The sequence below is a fragment of the Lepisma saccharinum genome, chromosome 30 (assembly GCF_977018435.1).
Source record: "Lepisma saccharinum chromosome 30, izLepSacc3.1, whole genome shotgun sequence".
NCBI lineage: Eukaryota > Metazoa > Arthropoda > Insecta > Zygentoma > Lepismatidae > Lepisma > Lepisma saccharinum.
Genome location: NC_139258.1, coordinates 9,348,407 through 9,365,891, shown reverse-complemented (window position 1 = coordinate 9,365,891; position 17,485 = coordinate 9,348,407). Strand labels below are relative to the sequence as shown.

Below are 17,485 nucleotides of genomic sequence, written 5' to 3'. Positions count from 1 at the left end.
AAATAACTCCAAGTCACAATTATATGTGCAAACAAACCACAAAAACATCAAAAAATCGATGTTTTTGGACAAAAGACAATCGGTCTCACAGCACCAGAGCCATCTGGTGAGAGTCAGTGGAACTAGCCCTGACTGGACTGCCATCTATTGGACTTCTCAAGGTACTAGATAAAGGCAAGTAACCCAAGATGCTGTGAACCAATCAGATGGCCTCATGGGCGTGGCTACCAGACAATGAGACTGTGATAGCTTCTAACATGTGAGGAAGCCATCTTGATTTCACTCTGTGTTGATAGTTAGGATAGTTAACATCGCTCCAAGTTTTGGGCCAGTGTAGGCCAGTGGAGAGAGGACAAAGGAGAAGCCCTTGTGTTCTAACATGTGGAATATCCACTAAGTGCTGGGAAACAGCCCTGTAGTGTATAATATGGACGAATTACAGCACTTGAAGTACCTTAAAGTGCATGAAACCAATATTCATGAAAATTCGGAAATTTCAAATACCACATGGTGAGGACAATGAGTTTTCAGGAAACCATGATGCTTTGTATCCAAAGACATCCACGATTATTCGGTCCATCCTTTGTGATATAGCTCCCTGAAACAGTCCATGTGCAAGCCAATACCCATATGTCTTAAGATACCGCTATATTTTTAGTGAAAACCCACCAGAAATTCCCCCATTTATAGTTGGAGTGAAAAGTGTTTGTTTTAAGGCCCATGTGTGATGAGGTGAATGCAGGATATGTAAGTACCATGCTTTTTGTTACCTATTTGTTGGTTCTAAGTGTAAAAACGAACCTATAAGTTTGTGCAGTGCTTGTGTATAGTTAAATATGTTAACATCAGAATATTAAATGTGTCTTTCCAACATCTTGATTTATCAATTCATATTTGGGCGGGTAAGTCCGGGAAGCGTACTTCTCGCTCCGGAATAAATAGGCTGAAAGTCCCTATGATAAACCAGCAATCACTCCTCGGAATGGATGCTGGTCTATTGGGGACATCCTCCATGTTAATGGTCACTGGAGGACAGCGTAGAGCTGCACGGGGATAGGTGCGTCCAGGTTGCATAGCCAGGTAGTTTTGTGGGTTCAATGAAGCCCAAGGTGGGTGAGTAGGTTAGGTTCATCCTTCCTACCACTCGGCAACGTAACCTGGAGGCACGTATCCCTGGACCAGCCGCGTAGACAAAGCCATCCGACTCCCAAATCTATCGTCGGTCTTCCCACTTCTTTTGTCTCTTGCGCGGATCGCAATGTCATTCTTTACGCTCTGGCTACAGACCGCATGCAGGTTCGAGTCTCCTGAGGAAAGCATAAAAACTTTTCTTCTGATATTTCGGCCTGTGTATGGGACAAGTAGCCACCCACCCTTGTGAGGAAATTGGGGGAGCTACAAATGAGTAGTGTAACCCAGTCGTGGAAACATAAAAATGACTGGGAGTTGTCGTGCTGACAACACATCACCCCATAACTTGTTGGATAATCTACCTCGGGTGTTTGAGTGAGGCCTGCAGTAAGTTGGTAGGGCTGTTGCACCACGGGCTGCTTTTATTTAAGTTAATATCTCCAAGTATTCTGAATGGTTTTAATGCTTGGAATCTGCTTTATCCTGACAATTAGATGAAGCATTGTGCATGCATAACTTTTGATCGTCTTGGAGTTTTTTCAGTGGAGTTGATTCGTCTCCGTTTTTGCAGACAAAGAGCTGGTAGCAGCCAAGGAGCGGCAGGAGATAGAGCTTGCAGCACAGAGGGCCACCCTGCAGGAGCAGAGAACGCACATTGACATCCTGGACACAGCGCTCACGAACGCTCAAGGGAATGTAGTCAGATTGGAGGAGGAGGTGAGATCCTTCCCTGGTTGGATTTCAACTCTTCATGGAAGATTTTTGTTCACATGCACATATAATCCTGCTTATTATAAATGTGACAAATCTGGTTTCAGAAGTATAAATATGCCAGAAAAGGCATCTTGGAATGTGTGAAATTCTGTTTTGAAACTTACTTCAAAATTCAGTTCCATACTTTCAAAATTTCGATCATAGAATATAGTATTAAATCTTTAAGTAGCTATGTTTTGGAAGCTGATTCTGCCTCCGTCCTCAGAGTAGTGTGTTACATCTAAAAATCATTGTTCAGTCCCTGGACACATGATGTGTTTGGGGATGGTGTCAATTATGGAGTATAAAATCTGCTGGTCATAAAGACCTGGCACTTTACAGATAAAAACAGATCTTGACATGACCACCAGACGAGGTGGAGCCTGGGCCACTGATAATCCTCCCCGGCACCTTCACTTACAAAGTCTGTTTTTTTTAATTATTTAAGATGAAAATTTTATCACATTTTTAAATTATAAATCTCAAATATCATCAAGCAATTCAAAATCACCACCTCTGTTACTGAGATTCTTGATGTCTTCCATTATATTAAATAATTAAATCGCATCATCAAGGAGAAGCACATAATTAAAAAGGGAAGGGTTTTAAAAGAGTGACAAAAACATATATTTGAATATTGAAGATTAGACACACACAGGAGATGTACTACGTAGAAATTTTCAGCATACATCTCTACGCTGGGAGGAACCAGGCAACGTCAAAGTCTACTGTGTTTCTAAGGCAACAGATCCCGTTGTGGTAGCACTGGCAGAGACGATTCCACGCAGGTAAAACAGCGATAGTGAAAAATCAGGCGTGGCCAGGCCGGCTTAGTAGCTCAGTGGTTAGAGCAATGGCACGGTATGCCAGAGACTCCGGTACAAGTCCTGGTCGAGCCTGCATTTTTCGCTATAAATTTGAATGTCTGGGAAGCTTCGTTCATTGCAGAACAACGCTGGAAGAAATTAAATAATGAACCTGGCAACATAGATCCACCATGGAGTTTTCTTTTTCACAAGTGTTGTAGGCCAGCATCTCGAAAATTTAAAGTGACTGAAGACATCAATAATCTCTGTTAAGGAGATGGTGATTTTGAATTGCCAGATGATACTTGGGAATTATAATTATAAAATGTTAAATACGGAGAAACTAGTACTCACTTTTATCCGCGAAGCTGTTTTTTCTTCTTTTTCGATTAATTTCAGTGGCCACTGTCACCATCCTCGTTGGAACTTGCTGCGCTGTTGCTTGGCGTGCGTTTTTTGTTCGTAGTTCTCTGGCTGCCGTTAGGTGCGCTGTGCGACTTGGTGCGTCGTCTGCTATTTCCGGGCGATAACTGCTGCAGTAGTGGAATCCAAGTATGGTGCGCTTGCCCGCTATCGATGTTTAGTTCGTGCGGAAAGTGCATTATGGCGTGCGTTTCCTTGATTTTGGTGTCTATGAGCGTGTTGGCAGTGTGTCTGACTCGAACCTTTTGAATTTTATGGCTATTGTATTTGATATGTCTAGCAAGACCAGTAGTGGGTTGGGCTTTTTTCGCATCTGCTAGGTGCTGTTGGATTCTTTCATTGACAGATCTGATGGACCTGCCGATGTAATGAGCCTTGCATTCACACTCTGCATCATATACACCTGGGTTGTCAAGGGGGGAGAGGAAGTACCGTTTGTGCTTGTTCAGTTTATCAGTTATTTTGGAGTTGGGTTTGTGTGCTACTTTGATGCCAAAAGGGAGAAGGGCTTTGGCTATGCGGTTGGAAGTGGTGGGATGGTAGGGGAAGGCAAACCATTTATATGGGTCGCTGGGGGTTGGTTGTGGCTGGGTTGCTTGTGGATGGGTTGATTGTAGTAGGTTAGGGTGTCTGACCTGTATTTCCGCCTTACTGCACCAAGTGGAAAGTTGTGATTCAGTGTAGCCATGTTTCAGGGCTATTTCTGTGATGGTGGCTATCTCCTCTCGTAGATCCTCTTCTTTGCCACAGTAGGAGAAGGCTCTTCGATAAAAGTTTAGCCACACATTGGCTTTTTGCTTAGGGGGATGGCTAGAGAGAGCATGTATGTACTGGTTGCCTGCATCCGGTTTTCTGTAGACGGTGGTTGTGAATTTGTTAAGTGCACGGCTGATGGTGATGTCCAGGAAGTTGATTTTACCAAGTTTTTCATGCTCTACGGTGAAGTTGAGCCTGGGGTGGATGTTATTTAGTTTGTTCACTAGGAGGTTGAGTTCTTCTGCCTTTTTGTATACAACTATTGTGTCGTCCGCGTACAGAACTACAACACATCCGATATGGAAGGTACGCGGACGACACAATAGTTGTATACAAAAAGGCAGAAGAACTCAACCTCCTAGTGAACAAACTAAATAACATCCACCCCAGGCTCAACTTCACCGTAGAGCATGAAAAACTTGGTAAAATCAACTTCCTGGACATCACCATCAGCCGTGCACTTAACAAATTCACAACCACCGTCTACAGAAAACCGGATGCAGGCAACCAGTACATACATGCTCTCTCTAGCCATCCCCCTAAGCAAAAAGCCAATGTGTGGCTAAACTTTTATCGAAGAGCCTTCTCCTACTGTGGCAAAGAAGAGGATCTACGAGAGGAGATAGCCACCATCACAGAAATAGCCCTGAAACATGGCTACACTGAATCACAACTTTCCACTTGGTGCAGTAAGGCGGAAATACAGGTCAGACACCCTAACCTACTACAATCAACCCATCCACAAGCAACCCAGCCACAACCAACCCCCAGCGACCCATATAAATGGTTTGCCTTCCCCTACCATCCCACCACTTCCAACCGCATAGCCAAAGCCCTTCTCCCTTTTGGCATCAAAGTAGCGCACAAACCCAACTCCAAAATAACTGATAAACTGAACAAGCACAAACGGTACTTCCTCTCCCCCCTTGACAACCCAGGTGTATATGATGCAGAGTGTGAATGCAAGGCTCATTACATCGGCAGGTCCATCAGATCTGTCAATGAAAGAATCCAACAGCACCTAGCAGATGCGAAAAAAGCCCAACCCACTACTGGTCTTGCTAGACATATCAAATACAATAGCCATAAAATTCAAAAGGTTCGAGTCAGACACACTGCCAACACGCTCATAGACACCAAAATCAAGGAAACGCACGCCATAATGCACTTCCCGCACGAACTAAACATCGATAGCGGGCAAGCGCACCATACTTGGATTCCACTACTGCAGCAGTTATCGCCCGGAAATAGCAGACGACGCACCAAGATGCACAGTGCACCTAGCAGCGCACCTAACGGCAGCCAGAGAACTACGAACAAAAGACGCACGCCAAGCAACAGCGCAGCAAGTTCCAATGAGGATGGTGGCAGTGGCCACTGAAATTAATCGAAAAAGAAGAAAAAACAGCTTCGCGGATAAAAGTGAGTACTAGTTTCTCCGTATTTATATACTACCGCGTGTCTCTTTTCCCAATCATGAATATAAAATGTTCATGTCAAATAATAATAAAAGCAGACTGCTTGGTTCACTGTTAAGTTGCTATATTACAACAATGTAACATTGACAAGATCCATTGTATAACTTGATTGTTCTTTGTTAGAAAATTTTTAACCATTGTTATAACTGTATCTTTAGTCAAACTAAAAATAAATGTCTGATGAAGGTTGTGTGTGTTCTCCTGAAACGTCACAACAAATTAACTGTGTTCTTATACTTGTAGCAACCGTAGACTACATGAGAAATAATTCTATAATGCAAGCAATGTGTACATGCAAGAAAAAAATATTAAGATTGCTGCCAATTTAATTCCAAAACCCCCCTCCCCTCTTTTTTTCCACATAATGGTGAAAAATGAACTCAAGATACTGGGCTCAAGAAAGATATAAGTAATTAAATTCGAACTGATGCAGCTCTGATTGAAATGTCACAAACCAACCACACAACTAACGTTATTTAAAGCATGTAATGATTCTGTTCCAGTGTCGAAAGAAGCAGATGTACGTGGAGCGAACGGCCCAACTGCAGCGAGCGTTGTCATCCCTGCAGCTGGCAAGCGATCGCCGAGAGCAGTCCGAGCGCAAGCTCCGCTTCCAGCTGGAGCGCGAGATCAAGGAGCTGCGTGAGAAGGGGAGAGGAATGGACAGGTCGAGCAAGGAGGGCTCCTGCAGCGGGATGGACCGAGAGGAGCTGGCGGACCTGAAACGGAAGCTCAGGGACCGGGAAGAGAAGATCATGACATTTGAAGGGGAGCTGGCCAAATGGGAGCAGCGCTACCTGGAGGAGAGTGCTCTGAGGCAGGCAGCCATCGATGCAGCCAGCATTCCAAAGTAATAGTTGTGAAAACGTCATGCCACAATATAGGGATGGGCCAATATGAAATTTTGGCCGATACCAATAAAGTAACGATATAAAATTTACCGATACCGATAACTGATATTCTACCGATCCGATATAAAATTAGAAATGGTCCTTAAAGAACCTGAAAGGTTCATTGACCTCCTTAATAAATATGTGTTTTCACTGCAGTGAAAAGTAAATTGCATATTTAGACATTTACTTTTTTAGAAATTAGGGCATGGAGATTATCCATAAAAATTACAACAAATTTTGCACTAAATTATCAGATATTTATCGATATATCGGATCGGTAAAATAATCGGTAGTTTTACCGATATGCCTATATCGGCCGATACTGATACTGATAGAGTTCCGATTAATCGGTCCCATCCCTACGACAATACCAATTGGACCTAATACTGATACTAGTGCTGATTCTCTTAACCAATTTTCACTGATATTGGTCCCAACCTGACTTACCTTCCCATGTTTTAAACTTTATTATTGTCTTAAAACCTCGCCTTTATATCAAGGAGTGTAGGGTTTAATGCCCAGTTGGGATACTACAGGCTGTCCAGTCAAAGATCCAACTTTTCGTCTCCAGATCGGGGAGGTTTGAACTGCAAATAGCCATGTTTGCAAAGGCCTGATCATTGCTCAGTCGTAAATGACCCCTTCTGTTGTGAAACTGCACCCTTTGTTCGCAGTTGACGGGGGATAGAGACAAATGGAGACCAATTTGTTTGCTACCTGGTGGCGACCGTTAGCCTTAGCCAGGCATTGTCCTCATTGGGGATGCCTTTGCCACCTGTGTTACTTTCAGGTATAAGTTTAGCAAAGCAGAATACCTCAAGAATTCACCCTCCCTGTCTTTAGACAGAAAGGACAAAGTAGAATTTGAAGTTGGTTCTTTGGCCAGACAGTTGTTCAGATTCCACTTCCAACTGTAGGTCTAGTACCGATTAGCCTATCTGTGCTTAAAGTGGACTTCAAAAACAAACTGGCTGGTGTGTGTACAGCAATTGAGATACTTTCCACAAGAATTCAGATTTAATTTTTACATGTGATTGAATTCTAGACTAGCCACTAATCATATAAATCAGATAATTTTGTAAATGCATTCAAAAACCTAGGGAAATCAGTGAAATTAAATGTTTTGTTTACTTTTTCTCCCAACTGGTTAATTTTGGGAAGGAATGTATAATATTTTCTTTTTGTTTTGTTTTTCATTATTTATTTTGAACGGTGTTGAATAAACTTGATTCGTTTGATTTAACATTAGGGATGGGCCGATATGAAATTTTGGCCGATACCGATAAAGTACCGATATTAAATGTACCGATACCGATAACCGATATTCTACCGATCCGATATAAAATTAGAAGTGGTCCTTGAAGAACCTGAAAGGTTCATTGACCTCCTTAACAAATTGGTTCAATGTGACTGCAGTGCAAAAGAAGTTGCATATTTAGACATTTACTTTTTTAGAAATTAGAGCATGGAGATTATCCATAAAAATTACACCAAAATGGCAGAATTTTGCACTAATTTATCAGATATTTATTGATATATCGGATCAGTAAAATAATTGGTAATTTTACCGATAAACTGATACACCGATATGCCTATATCGGCCGATACCGATAGAGTACCGATTAATCGGTCCCATCCCTAATTATCATGCAAATTTGAAGACATAACACTTATTTTATAAGTATATTAAAAAGTTACAGAGTGATCTGGAAGGTTGTTCAAAGTACCTGGAAAAGCTATGGAATTGTTTTTTTCAAAATTAATGGGAACCGTATCTTTGTCTTTATCAACACTATGTTATATTTTGTTGCTGCAGAATTTGAGTTATTTATTAGTTCAGGATGTTTCAAGAAGTCTTTTTTTTTTTATTGATTCTGTAACTCGTCACATATTGTGTTTGTGCTTAACTGTTTTTCTCCCCGAAGGGATGCGAAGATTGCAGCCTTGGAGAAGACAAGTCAGGAAACTGAGAAGCTGATTGCGGAGGCTCGCACCGAGAAGATCCGTCACATGGATGAGCTGCATGTAGCGCAGAAGAAGGTGGCTGATCTTGAGTCCAGGTAACTACCCTTACTCTGCCATCTAAGATTCATACCAGACTGAACGCAATGCTACTACAGGGATTCTTCCAATACTTTTTATATTTGCTGAGAACAGATTTTTTTTAGTGGTGTTGTGTTCTTCTTTGTGTTATGACAATCCCTGATAAGTCTATGCATAACAGTTAAATGCAAGGAATTGAGAATCATTGTGGCAGCACAAATGGCTTTGAGAGTCTTATTTATTTATTGATTTGCTTTATTTTACTTCACTTCTTGTGCCACTTTTGACTAATTTGCGAGGATGGGGTTGAGTGATGAAATTGATGAATGGACACTCACAAACATCCATGCCCAGGCCGGGATTCGAATCCGGGACCCCTGGCGTCGTAGCACAATGTGCTAACCACTCCACCATGAGGGCTGGCTAGAGAGTCTTATTTAAAGTGAGGCACTATGTATTATGTATTTGATTTTGAACACATGTTCTTTGAAGGAGCCTCCCCGATGCCGTAGTGATAACTCTGTTGCCATGCAATCAATGGGGTTCTGGGTTCGATACACAGTGAAGGCCCATAGTGGTTTGGATCCCACTTTATACTGTAGGTCCAGTCCAGATTAGCTTATCTGTGCAGAAAGTGGACTTATACCTGCCGCAAAATTAGTTTGGTATTGACGCTTGTGAAGCACATGGAGAAAGCTGGTCTACGTCACTGCGGGAGGGTGGGTTGCTGGCATGCAAGCCAATCAAAATCTTCGCAGTGCTTCACCCAAGCCCTGGTTACCTAGCAACAGAAAACATTTATCTCGGTGTTGCCGCTTATCGGGCGATTCTTCCTGCGATCAGTTTTCATGTTGTTGGGAGAGGACGTGTTTGTTGCGTTGCGTTGCTGTGATATTTTAACCGGTCCGTTTGTTTAGTGTTTACTGAATTTAGCATATTCTTTGTTTTATATAGCGTGTTGTTTTAGTGTGTTATTTTTTTGTACATAATTTTCTGTATTCTGCTTGAGTGTGTCGTGTGCTTGTGTGAAGATTGTCAAGCACAGGAGGCAATACTCGAGATGACAATGTACCAAAGAGGCCATGCACTAAAAGAAAAAGGAATTCCTCTCAAAGGCCAAACGTGGGAGATGCTTTGTTCTGAGCGCAAATAATTTGAGCAAGAGAAAAACAATGTGGGTCCAATCATTTCTGTAAATAAAATTCTGGACAGGACTGCTGCTGCTGTCGGTGTGTCTGTGAACACTATTGTTACATAGGGAAAGACAAATATAATGTGGTATAAATAAATAAATAAATGCGAGGCTTCAAAACTGGAAACTCCAGGAAAGAAGAGGAATATCAGTAAACGCATGATAAATTTAGATACCTTTCAGCAAGATGCTATTCGTCGCCATATTTACTCTTATTATAGGAGGAAACCACTGGTGGGAAACTGCGCGTTGAAAGATTCAGGACTTTTTCAAGGTGAGGAAACATCTTTAAGGACAGTCATAAAATCTCTGGGATTCTCATACAAAAAAATTAATGGACGCAAAATAAAGTATGGAGGCATATGGGGATGTGGAGGTAGGGCTCCACACATTCTCGACCTCGGCCATATTATGGAGGTGATGTGGTTCACCAACCGCCTTTACCCCAGGTTTGCCCCAGGTACTTGCTTGGGCTGAGTCGACCCCAGAGCCACTCGGGATATTTGAAAAATTTCCTCAAACCACCGCGGGTTTCCCCACCAACTGGACTTTGTGCAATTCAGTTAAGGTATAATTGAAAGATGGGCAGACTTTAACGTCGACTTCGGAAAGAAATAATTATTGAAAGTGTATATATTCAACATTTTCAGAATGGATTGAAAAGGTAACTTGTAAACAATGCTCGTTTCGTTAATTCGTTCATGTCGTAAGGGAAATGGAAATGAATAGGGAAAACAATAACACATTTCATCATTGTTGTTCTTTTTCATAACACGTTTTCCTCGACACAGCGTCAGACGGCTGCACTGTGTACCGTACTGTGAAGTGTGTTCCTTCAGCTCTCAATACCAAACTAATTTTGCGACAGGTATAAAATAACAATTCAACAACAACATTCTCTGAAGGAAATATTTGAAATGTTACGAAGAACTGAGATGCACAAAATGACACGGTATCTTTTTGACTGGACTTTTAGTCCACACAATATGTTTCTTTTTGATGAACCATGGATCCCTTGTTACGTACATTCCCAATAATCTAAAGAGTTAAACCATTTACTCCTTTTGACAGGGGTATATACCCTCTATATGGTCTACACTAATGTTACCTTTGTACTATGTCAAAGGCCCTTCCTTCTTTGGGCATTTGCTGTGTGGCATTTATGCCTCGTGAGTTGGCATATCGTAGCCTTTTGAGTTACTTTTTACTCACACACCTGATTAATATGTAATGTATACCAACGAAAGTTGGTATAACCTTTATGCTTAAGAAATTCACCACAAGGGTTGGTCTTAGCTGCTCTTAAACTGCAAATAACTTTAGCGTGAACATTAGGAAATTTACCAACACCTGATTAATATGTAATGTAGAGCTATGCGCATATAAGAAGGCCACTATTTATATTTTGAGCCTTGGCAACACTGATTGAAGTTAGGCACGATTTGAAGTTTGCACGGAATCGTCTGGCATTATTGACCATAACGTACTTCAAATGTTTTGTCAATAACTTGATTTGTGTTGTTTATGTTGCCTTGGAGATTACGCGACAACATTTGGCGATGAAGCCCCATCCTTTGCCACTGTGAAACGCTGGTATAACGAATTTAATCGTGGCCGCCATTCGCTCACCGACGAGATTCGCGAAGGTCGTCCAAAATCAGTTGTTGTTCAAGAAAACATTGCTGCTGTGCAAAACCTAATACTGCAAGATCGTCATGTGACATACTGTGAGATTGAGGCAACCATAGGCATTAGTTCCACCAGCATATATAAAATATTACATGATCATTTAGCCGTGAGAAAGGTATGTTCTCGTTGGATCCCACACAATTTGACAAGAACTCAAAAAGACGCTCGCGTCAATTGGTGCAAACAAATGCTCAATAAATACAATCGTGGTGCTTCAAAAGACGTATATAAGATTGTACGTAACAGGTGACTGTTTTTTCATTGTTAGGCTCAAAATATAAATAGTGACCCTCGTACTATAAGATTTTTCCAAAAACAAAAAATAGAGGGGGGGGTTCTAAAGCCTGTAATCATACCATAGTAGACACACTTCATATTATGCTACGTTCTTGTAAAAACATTGTAATGATAAAACTTCACACCTATAACAACAACAGTGGCAACAAGTTATTACTATTGTATAAGTGGTGTTCAGTATTCTATGTTGCAAATGTAATTGAATTTGCACTTCCTTCTCATGTTTCAACCAACTTCAATATTTTTTTCCCATTGCGAGCAGTAAATTCAAATGTATTGACATCCTACAACAGGTGTAATATTTTTGTGTTTTATCAATAGTCTGCATGAGGTATATGCACACACTGATTCAGATGTGTCAGTTTAATTTCCAAGATTATTATTTTATGACAGTAAAACACTTCTCACGTCATGTCCCGGCAACATACTTGTTAAAATCAACACCAACAGCACAATAAAAGACCCTTTAATAGTTTGTCCAGGCTTTCGATTCCATCTCAGAATCATCAGCAGGGCTGGTCGAGTGACGACATAGTGGACATGGTTGAAGTTGGAAACACTTTTAATGTCTTTTTTATTGTGCTGTTTGTATTATTATAACAGAGAAACTTAGTGCTTGTTGTGTTGTTGACAACAAGCTCCAACGAGGATGGTGGTAGTGGCCACAAACTAAACACAACTTTGTGGAGACTGAGTACTAAGGTTCTGTGTAATTATTAGAGGCATACATATTTCGTTTGACGAAAACACAAAATGTGAAATAGCACATTGTAATGCTAATTTTTCATGTTTCTGAAAGGTGTGAGGTGCATTTTCCTACCCTGTTTTGTCACGAAATGAACTGCAAAATGCGAACACGAAATTTACCGTTTATATACCGACGCGACACTTTCTGAAGTCAGAAGTATCCTGTGAGTTATGCAATTCATTGAAATTGATTAATTTTGATGTAAACATTTGAGAAGCAAAAATGGACCCCTTTATACAGTAATAAACTTAATATTCTGGTAATGATTTAATGTGCTATTAGAAGGGATATGTTTATTTTGTGTAATAGTGCACTTCTTAAATCAAATTTTGGATTATATTCTCATTTTTAAAACAAAATGTCATTTTATATGCCGCTTTTTCACCACTATAACAGCGAAATTTCATTTTATTTACCGCTTTTGAACCTGAAATTGACTATGTTTTTGTACCGAAATTTTGCCTTTTTATTTACCAAAAATATGTACCTCTAGTAATTATTTACTACTGCGCCTTTCTTTCCAATAATATGAATTATTATTTTAATGTTATTGCCATGTGTACATTGATTATTTTTGCCTCCAGGGTGAAGGACTTGGAATCCAAGTTAGCAGAGCGTGACGCCATGATCAGAGTGCTGCAGAAGCATGCATACGACAAGAACGTCTCTTACCCAAGTTTGCTGATGCGGTCGCCACACCACACTCCTCATCCCAGCATGCACGGGAACTCAGATCTTGGTTTAGTGCTTGGATCTTCTCACGACAGTCGTGGTAAGGAATTGTAGTTTTCCATGCTCTATATATCTACCATTAGCCTGGTCCAAATATTGCAAAAAAAATAATTTCTATATTATTATTATGTAATAGGAAAGCAAGGCACCCCTCTCCACCCACCCCCAGTTGGGTGCCAATTGACCTAAAAACACCCAATGCAAGTTTGGTATCCGAGCAATATTTTCTGGCCGTGCCCCATGCATTTTTATTTTTCCCACAAGGATAACATGCCTTGAATGTAGACATCTCCGCCAAACCTGCTCTATGACTCTCAAAGGGTCTGATCACTTTCATTTTTTAAAAACTTGAGCTCAAGGGTATGCAGTATGCACTTGACACACACGCCTATGGTTCCCCTGGGCCTAACCTGTTTCTATCATGACCAATTGTACCCAACATTACTCCTTTACATTTTATATGGGTTGTTAAGGGACTTCTGACTCACCCTGTATGAGTATGATGTTAAGTACTTGCAGGCAAGTATATAAGTTGTGCCTTGTACTCTTTTTTTAACATAAACTTGTTATAAATATGGAGAAACTAGTACTCACTTTTATCCACAAAGCTGTTTTTTGTTTTTCGATTAATTTCAGTGGCCACTGCCACTTGGAACTTGCTGTACTGTTGCTTGGTGTGCGTCTTTTGTTTGTAGTTCTCTGGCTGCCGCTAGGTGCGCTGTTGTTAACTGTGCATCTCGGTCTGTGTCGTCTGCTATTTCCGGGCCGATAACTGTTGTAGTAGGGGAAACATCGATAGCGGGCAAGTGCACCACACTTGGATTCCCCTACTACAACAGTTACTGGCCCGGAAATAGCAGACGACACAGACAGAGATGCACAGTTAAGAGCAGCGCACCTAGCAACAGCCAGAGAACTACAAACAAGACTCATGCCAAGCAACAGTACAGCCAGTTCCATCGAGGATGGTGGCAGTGGCCACTGAAATTAATCGAAAAAGAAGAAAAAATAACTTTGCGGATAAAAGTGAGTACTAGTTTCTCCGTATTTATAAATTTCTAATGCAATGTTTCTGCAATGAATATGTATTCTGTGACTCTCGGACTCGTACATGACCGTCTGCATACCTTTGAGCTCAAGTTTAAAAGAACATTAAAGTGATCAGACCCTTTGAGAGTCATAGAGCAGGTTCGGCCGGCAATGATGTCTACATTCTAGATACGTTATCCTTATGGGAAAAATAAAAATGCATGGGGCACGGCTGGAAAATGTAGCTCGAATCCCGAATTTCATGTGGAGGGGGGGGGAGTGACTTGCTAAATTCTCACATTTTGGGACTTTGCACCAGGCTAATCTAGCTTTGTATTTGAAACCTTGGCATGTCAACGAGTTTAAGTCACAGGGAAGCCTGCAAATAGTATTCACCTCTGGCACCTATAACGTAAGGTTGCAGGACGATCGAAAATCTTCATTAATAATAGGGATGGGCCGATATGAGATTTTGGCCGATATGAGATTTTGGCCGATACCGATAAAGTACCGATATAAAATTTACCGATACCGATAACCGATATTCTACCGATCCGATATAAAATTAGAAATGGTCCTTGAAGAACCTGAAATATTCATTGATCTCCTTAATAAATGTGTGTTTCGTGGTGACTGCAGTGCAAAAGAAGTTGAATATTTAGACATTTACTTTTTTAGAAAGAAGGGCATGGAGATTATTCATAAAAAATACAACAAAATGTTAGAATTTTGCACAAAATTATCAGATATTTATCGATATATCGGGTCAGTAAAATAATCGGAAATTTTACCGATACACCGATATGCCTATATCGGTCGATACTGATAGAGTACCAATTAATCGGTCCCATCCCTAATTAATAATTACATTCTCATAACCAAAGTTGTAGTGTTTTCATGCAGTTACATTTCTGTATTTCTGTGCTAACCTTTACAAATCATGCTGCCTGTTTAATCAGGATTTATAAACTCATGCCAGTTGTATAATGTTTTGTATACACAAGTGTTTCATGGATAAGCAAGTACTTCCTTTCACTATATTAAGATATACAGGGTGTCACACCTAACTCGGCAACCTCAAAAATTTCCGAAATGAAACAAAATGTGAAAAATCGAGTTGTGCACGAATGTACCAATGTCTGGGGCTCACACAATGGGAGGGTATGCACAATCCAGAAAATTAAAAATATATCACTTTCAACTCAAAGTTACATTTTTTTTAATGGAACATGTATGTGTTTCTAGCGAACTGAAAACTAGAGGTACAATTTGTGAGAACAGAACTGGTTTCACTTTCCGAAACAAAATTACGAGTGGCCTATAGCTCAAATAAACGTCATGTTTGTAACGTACATCCAGCACAGAAAATCACACTCACAAATCATCAGTAACGTCTTATCTGATGAAACTGTGTCACTTCAGCAGATGTTCAACGTGACCAACGGTTGCATCAATACACTTGTGGAGATGGTGAACATTGCATTGCACAGATTGTAGTGTTTCTTCAGATATTGCCACACACGCCGCAGTAATACGCTGTTTCATATTATCTACTGTCGTTGGGACTTCCTTATAGACTCTATCTTTCACTGCGCCCCAGAGAAAGTACTTAATGGTGGCAAGTCAGGGGACCGAGCTGGCCATTCCACAGGACCACCCCGTCCTATCCACCGATTTGGAAACATGTGCGAGGCACCCATCATGCTGGAACAACATTGATAGACTGGTTTCCAATGCCACGTCCTCCATGAGAAGGGTTAGAGTGTCTTGAAGAAATTATGCGTATCACTGTCTGAAGAAGAAGAAAAAATTAGTAAAGTGCTCCCCTGTGCTTTGCACCATGCTGTGACCCTGACTGCCTTTACCCCCCAGGGTTTCCCCCAGTTATCCATGTCATTCGACGCTCTGTGGTCGCCGGGGCCGCTTCCAACGTTAGAAAAGTTCCCGGATTTGAACCGGCCGGGACCTTTAGCATGGTAGTCAGATGCGTTACTGACTGAGCCACCGCGGCCACGTAAGTTGCTGTGTTTACGTTGACACTTTCTGGGAGTCCAGCTGCCTGTTTGGATGAGACTTCTGCAGATGTTGGCAATGGTACGAGGTGAAGGGCACCATCGATCTGCGTAGCGTTCAGCGTACAATGTCGCATTTCTGTAACATTCGCCGTATATTAAAATAATATCTAGTTTTTCTTCATTACTGAAAACTGGCATATCTACGTACTAGATGAAATAGAGAACACAGTGGTAACAACAAAACAGGGTTCCAAATATCAATACGACAAGTAATAGCTGAGAATAGAAACCGTCAAATGCGTTAGAGTACGTATGATTTCCCTGTTTAACACTTACAGCAGTAAAACACACCTGGTCGGAAGACACCACTAAACTGAGACGTGACCCGTGATGTGTTGTTTTCTTTACTTTAACCCCCGCAGAAAGGACAGTGGTGCGACAAACGGTGTCCATGCTGCCAACCTTTAAATGTTTCATTATCTCTGCAGATATTTGATGTAGGAAGGTGAAACCAATTCTGTTATCCATAATTTTACCTCTACTTTTCATTTCGCCAGAAAAATCATGCATGGTCCATAAAAAAAATTAACATGTGTTGGATACAATAATTTGTGAATTTTCTGTATTGTGCATATCCCCTCATTTTGTGAGCCCCTGACGTGGGTACATTTCCATGCAAGTAGATTTTCCATATTTTGTTTCGTGTCGAAAATATTTCAGGTCTCAAAGTTAGATGAGACACCCTGTATATATATTTGTTTTCATTTCTTTATTGAACACCGCTAATGGGCCTCTTTCGATTAATCTTGACGGGGTTCTCATTGGCCTGGGATCCTTGAGAAATGTGCAAATGTCTGGAAAAATTATGTTTTTGTACACTCCAGGATTTAACCAATTTCTCGCTGGAAAATATTATGAGGGTTGCTGGAAAAGTTTCTGCAAACTAGCACCAACAGTGGCGCTAGTGTTCCACTATTATAAAAATCGGAAGAATAGACCTTGGAAATTTCTTGTGAACACTTTCCGCCAATTATTTTTTATGATTTCAAATGTAGTTTAACACTGAAACAATACATCGAGCGACTTTATTTGGCCTTTAGGGATGAAGCACCATCCAATAGGACTGCGTACAATTGATTTTCCGAATTCCAGGTTGGTCGCAGTTTTTTCTCAGTGATGAATTTCTTAAAGGTCGTCCATCAACGTCTGTTGTTGCCAGTAATGTTGATGCTGTGCATGAAATAATTGAGAGAGATCAGCATGTGACATACCGTGAGATTCAGGCATCTTTGAACATTGACATGAAAGCAATACATAAGATTTTGCATGGTCATCTGAATGTACGGAAACTTTCAACCCGTTGGATCCCACACAACTTGACTGAAGCTCAAAAACAGGCTTGTGTAAATTGGTGTAAAGAAATGCTCAAAAAATTCAACCGAGGCAAGTCAAATTTGGTGTACTACATCGTTACAGGGGACGAAACTTGGATCTATTTAT

General features: G+C 40.8%; 1 protein-coding gene across 2 annotated transcripts in view; it reads left to right on the top strand.

The window, feature by feature from the left end:
* The window catches only part of LOC145981965 (uncharacterized), a 61,422-nt gene that overhangs the window by 24,835 nt on the left and 19,102 nt on the right, over nt 1-17,485 (top strand). For both annotated transcript variants that reach the window (XM_083115472.1, XM_083115473.1), the window contains exons 7-10: nt 1,703-1,848; nt 5,851-6,197; nt 8,166-8,300; nt 12,794-12,981. In XM_083115472.1, coding sequence (XP_082971598.1) covers nt 1,703-1,848; nt 5,851-6,197; nt 8,166-8,300; nt 12,794-12,981 — 816 coding nt within the window. The remainder of the gene's footprint in view (nt 1-1,702; nt 1,849-5,850; nt 6,198-8,165; nt 8,301-12,793; nt 12,982-17,485) is intronic.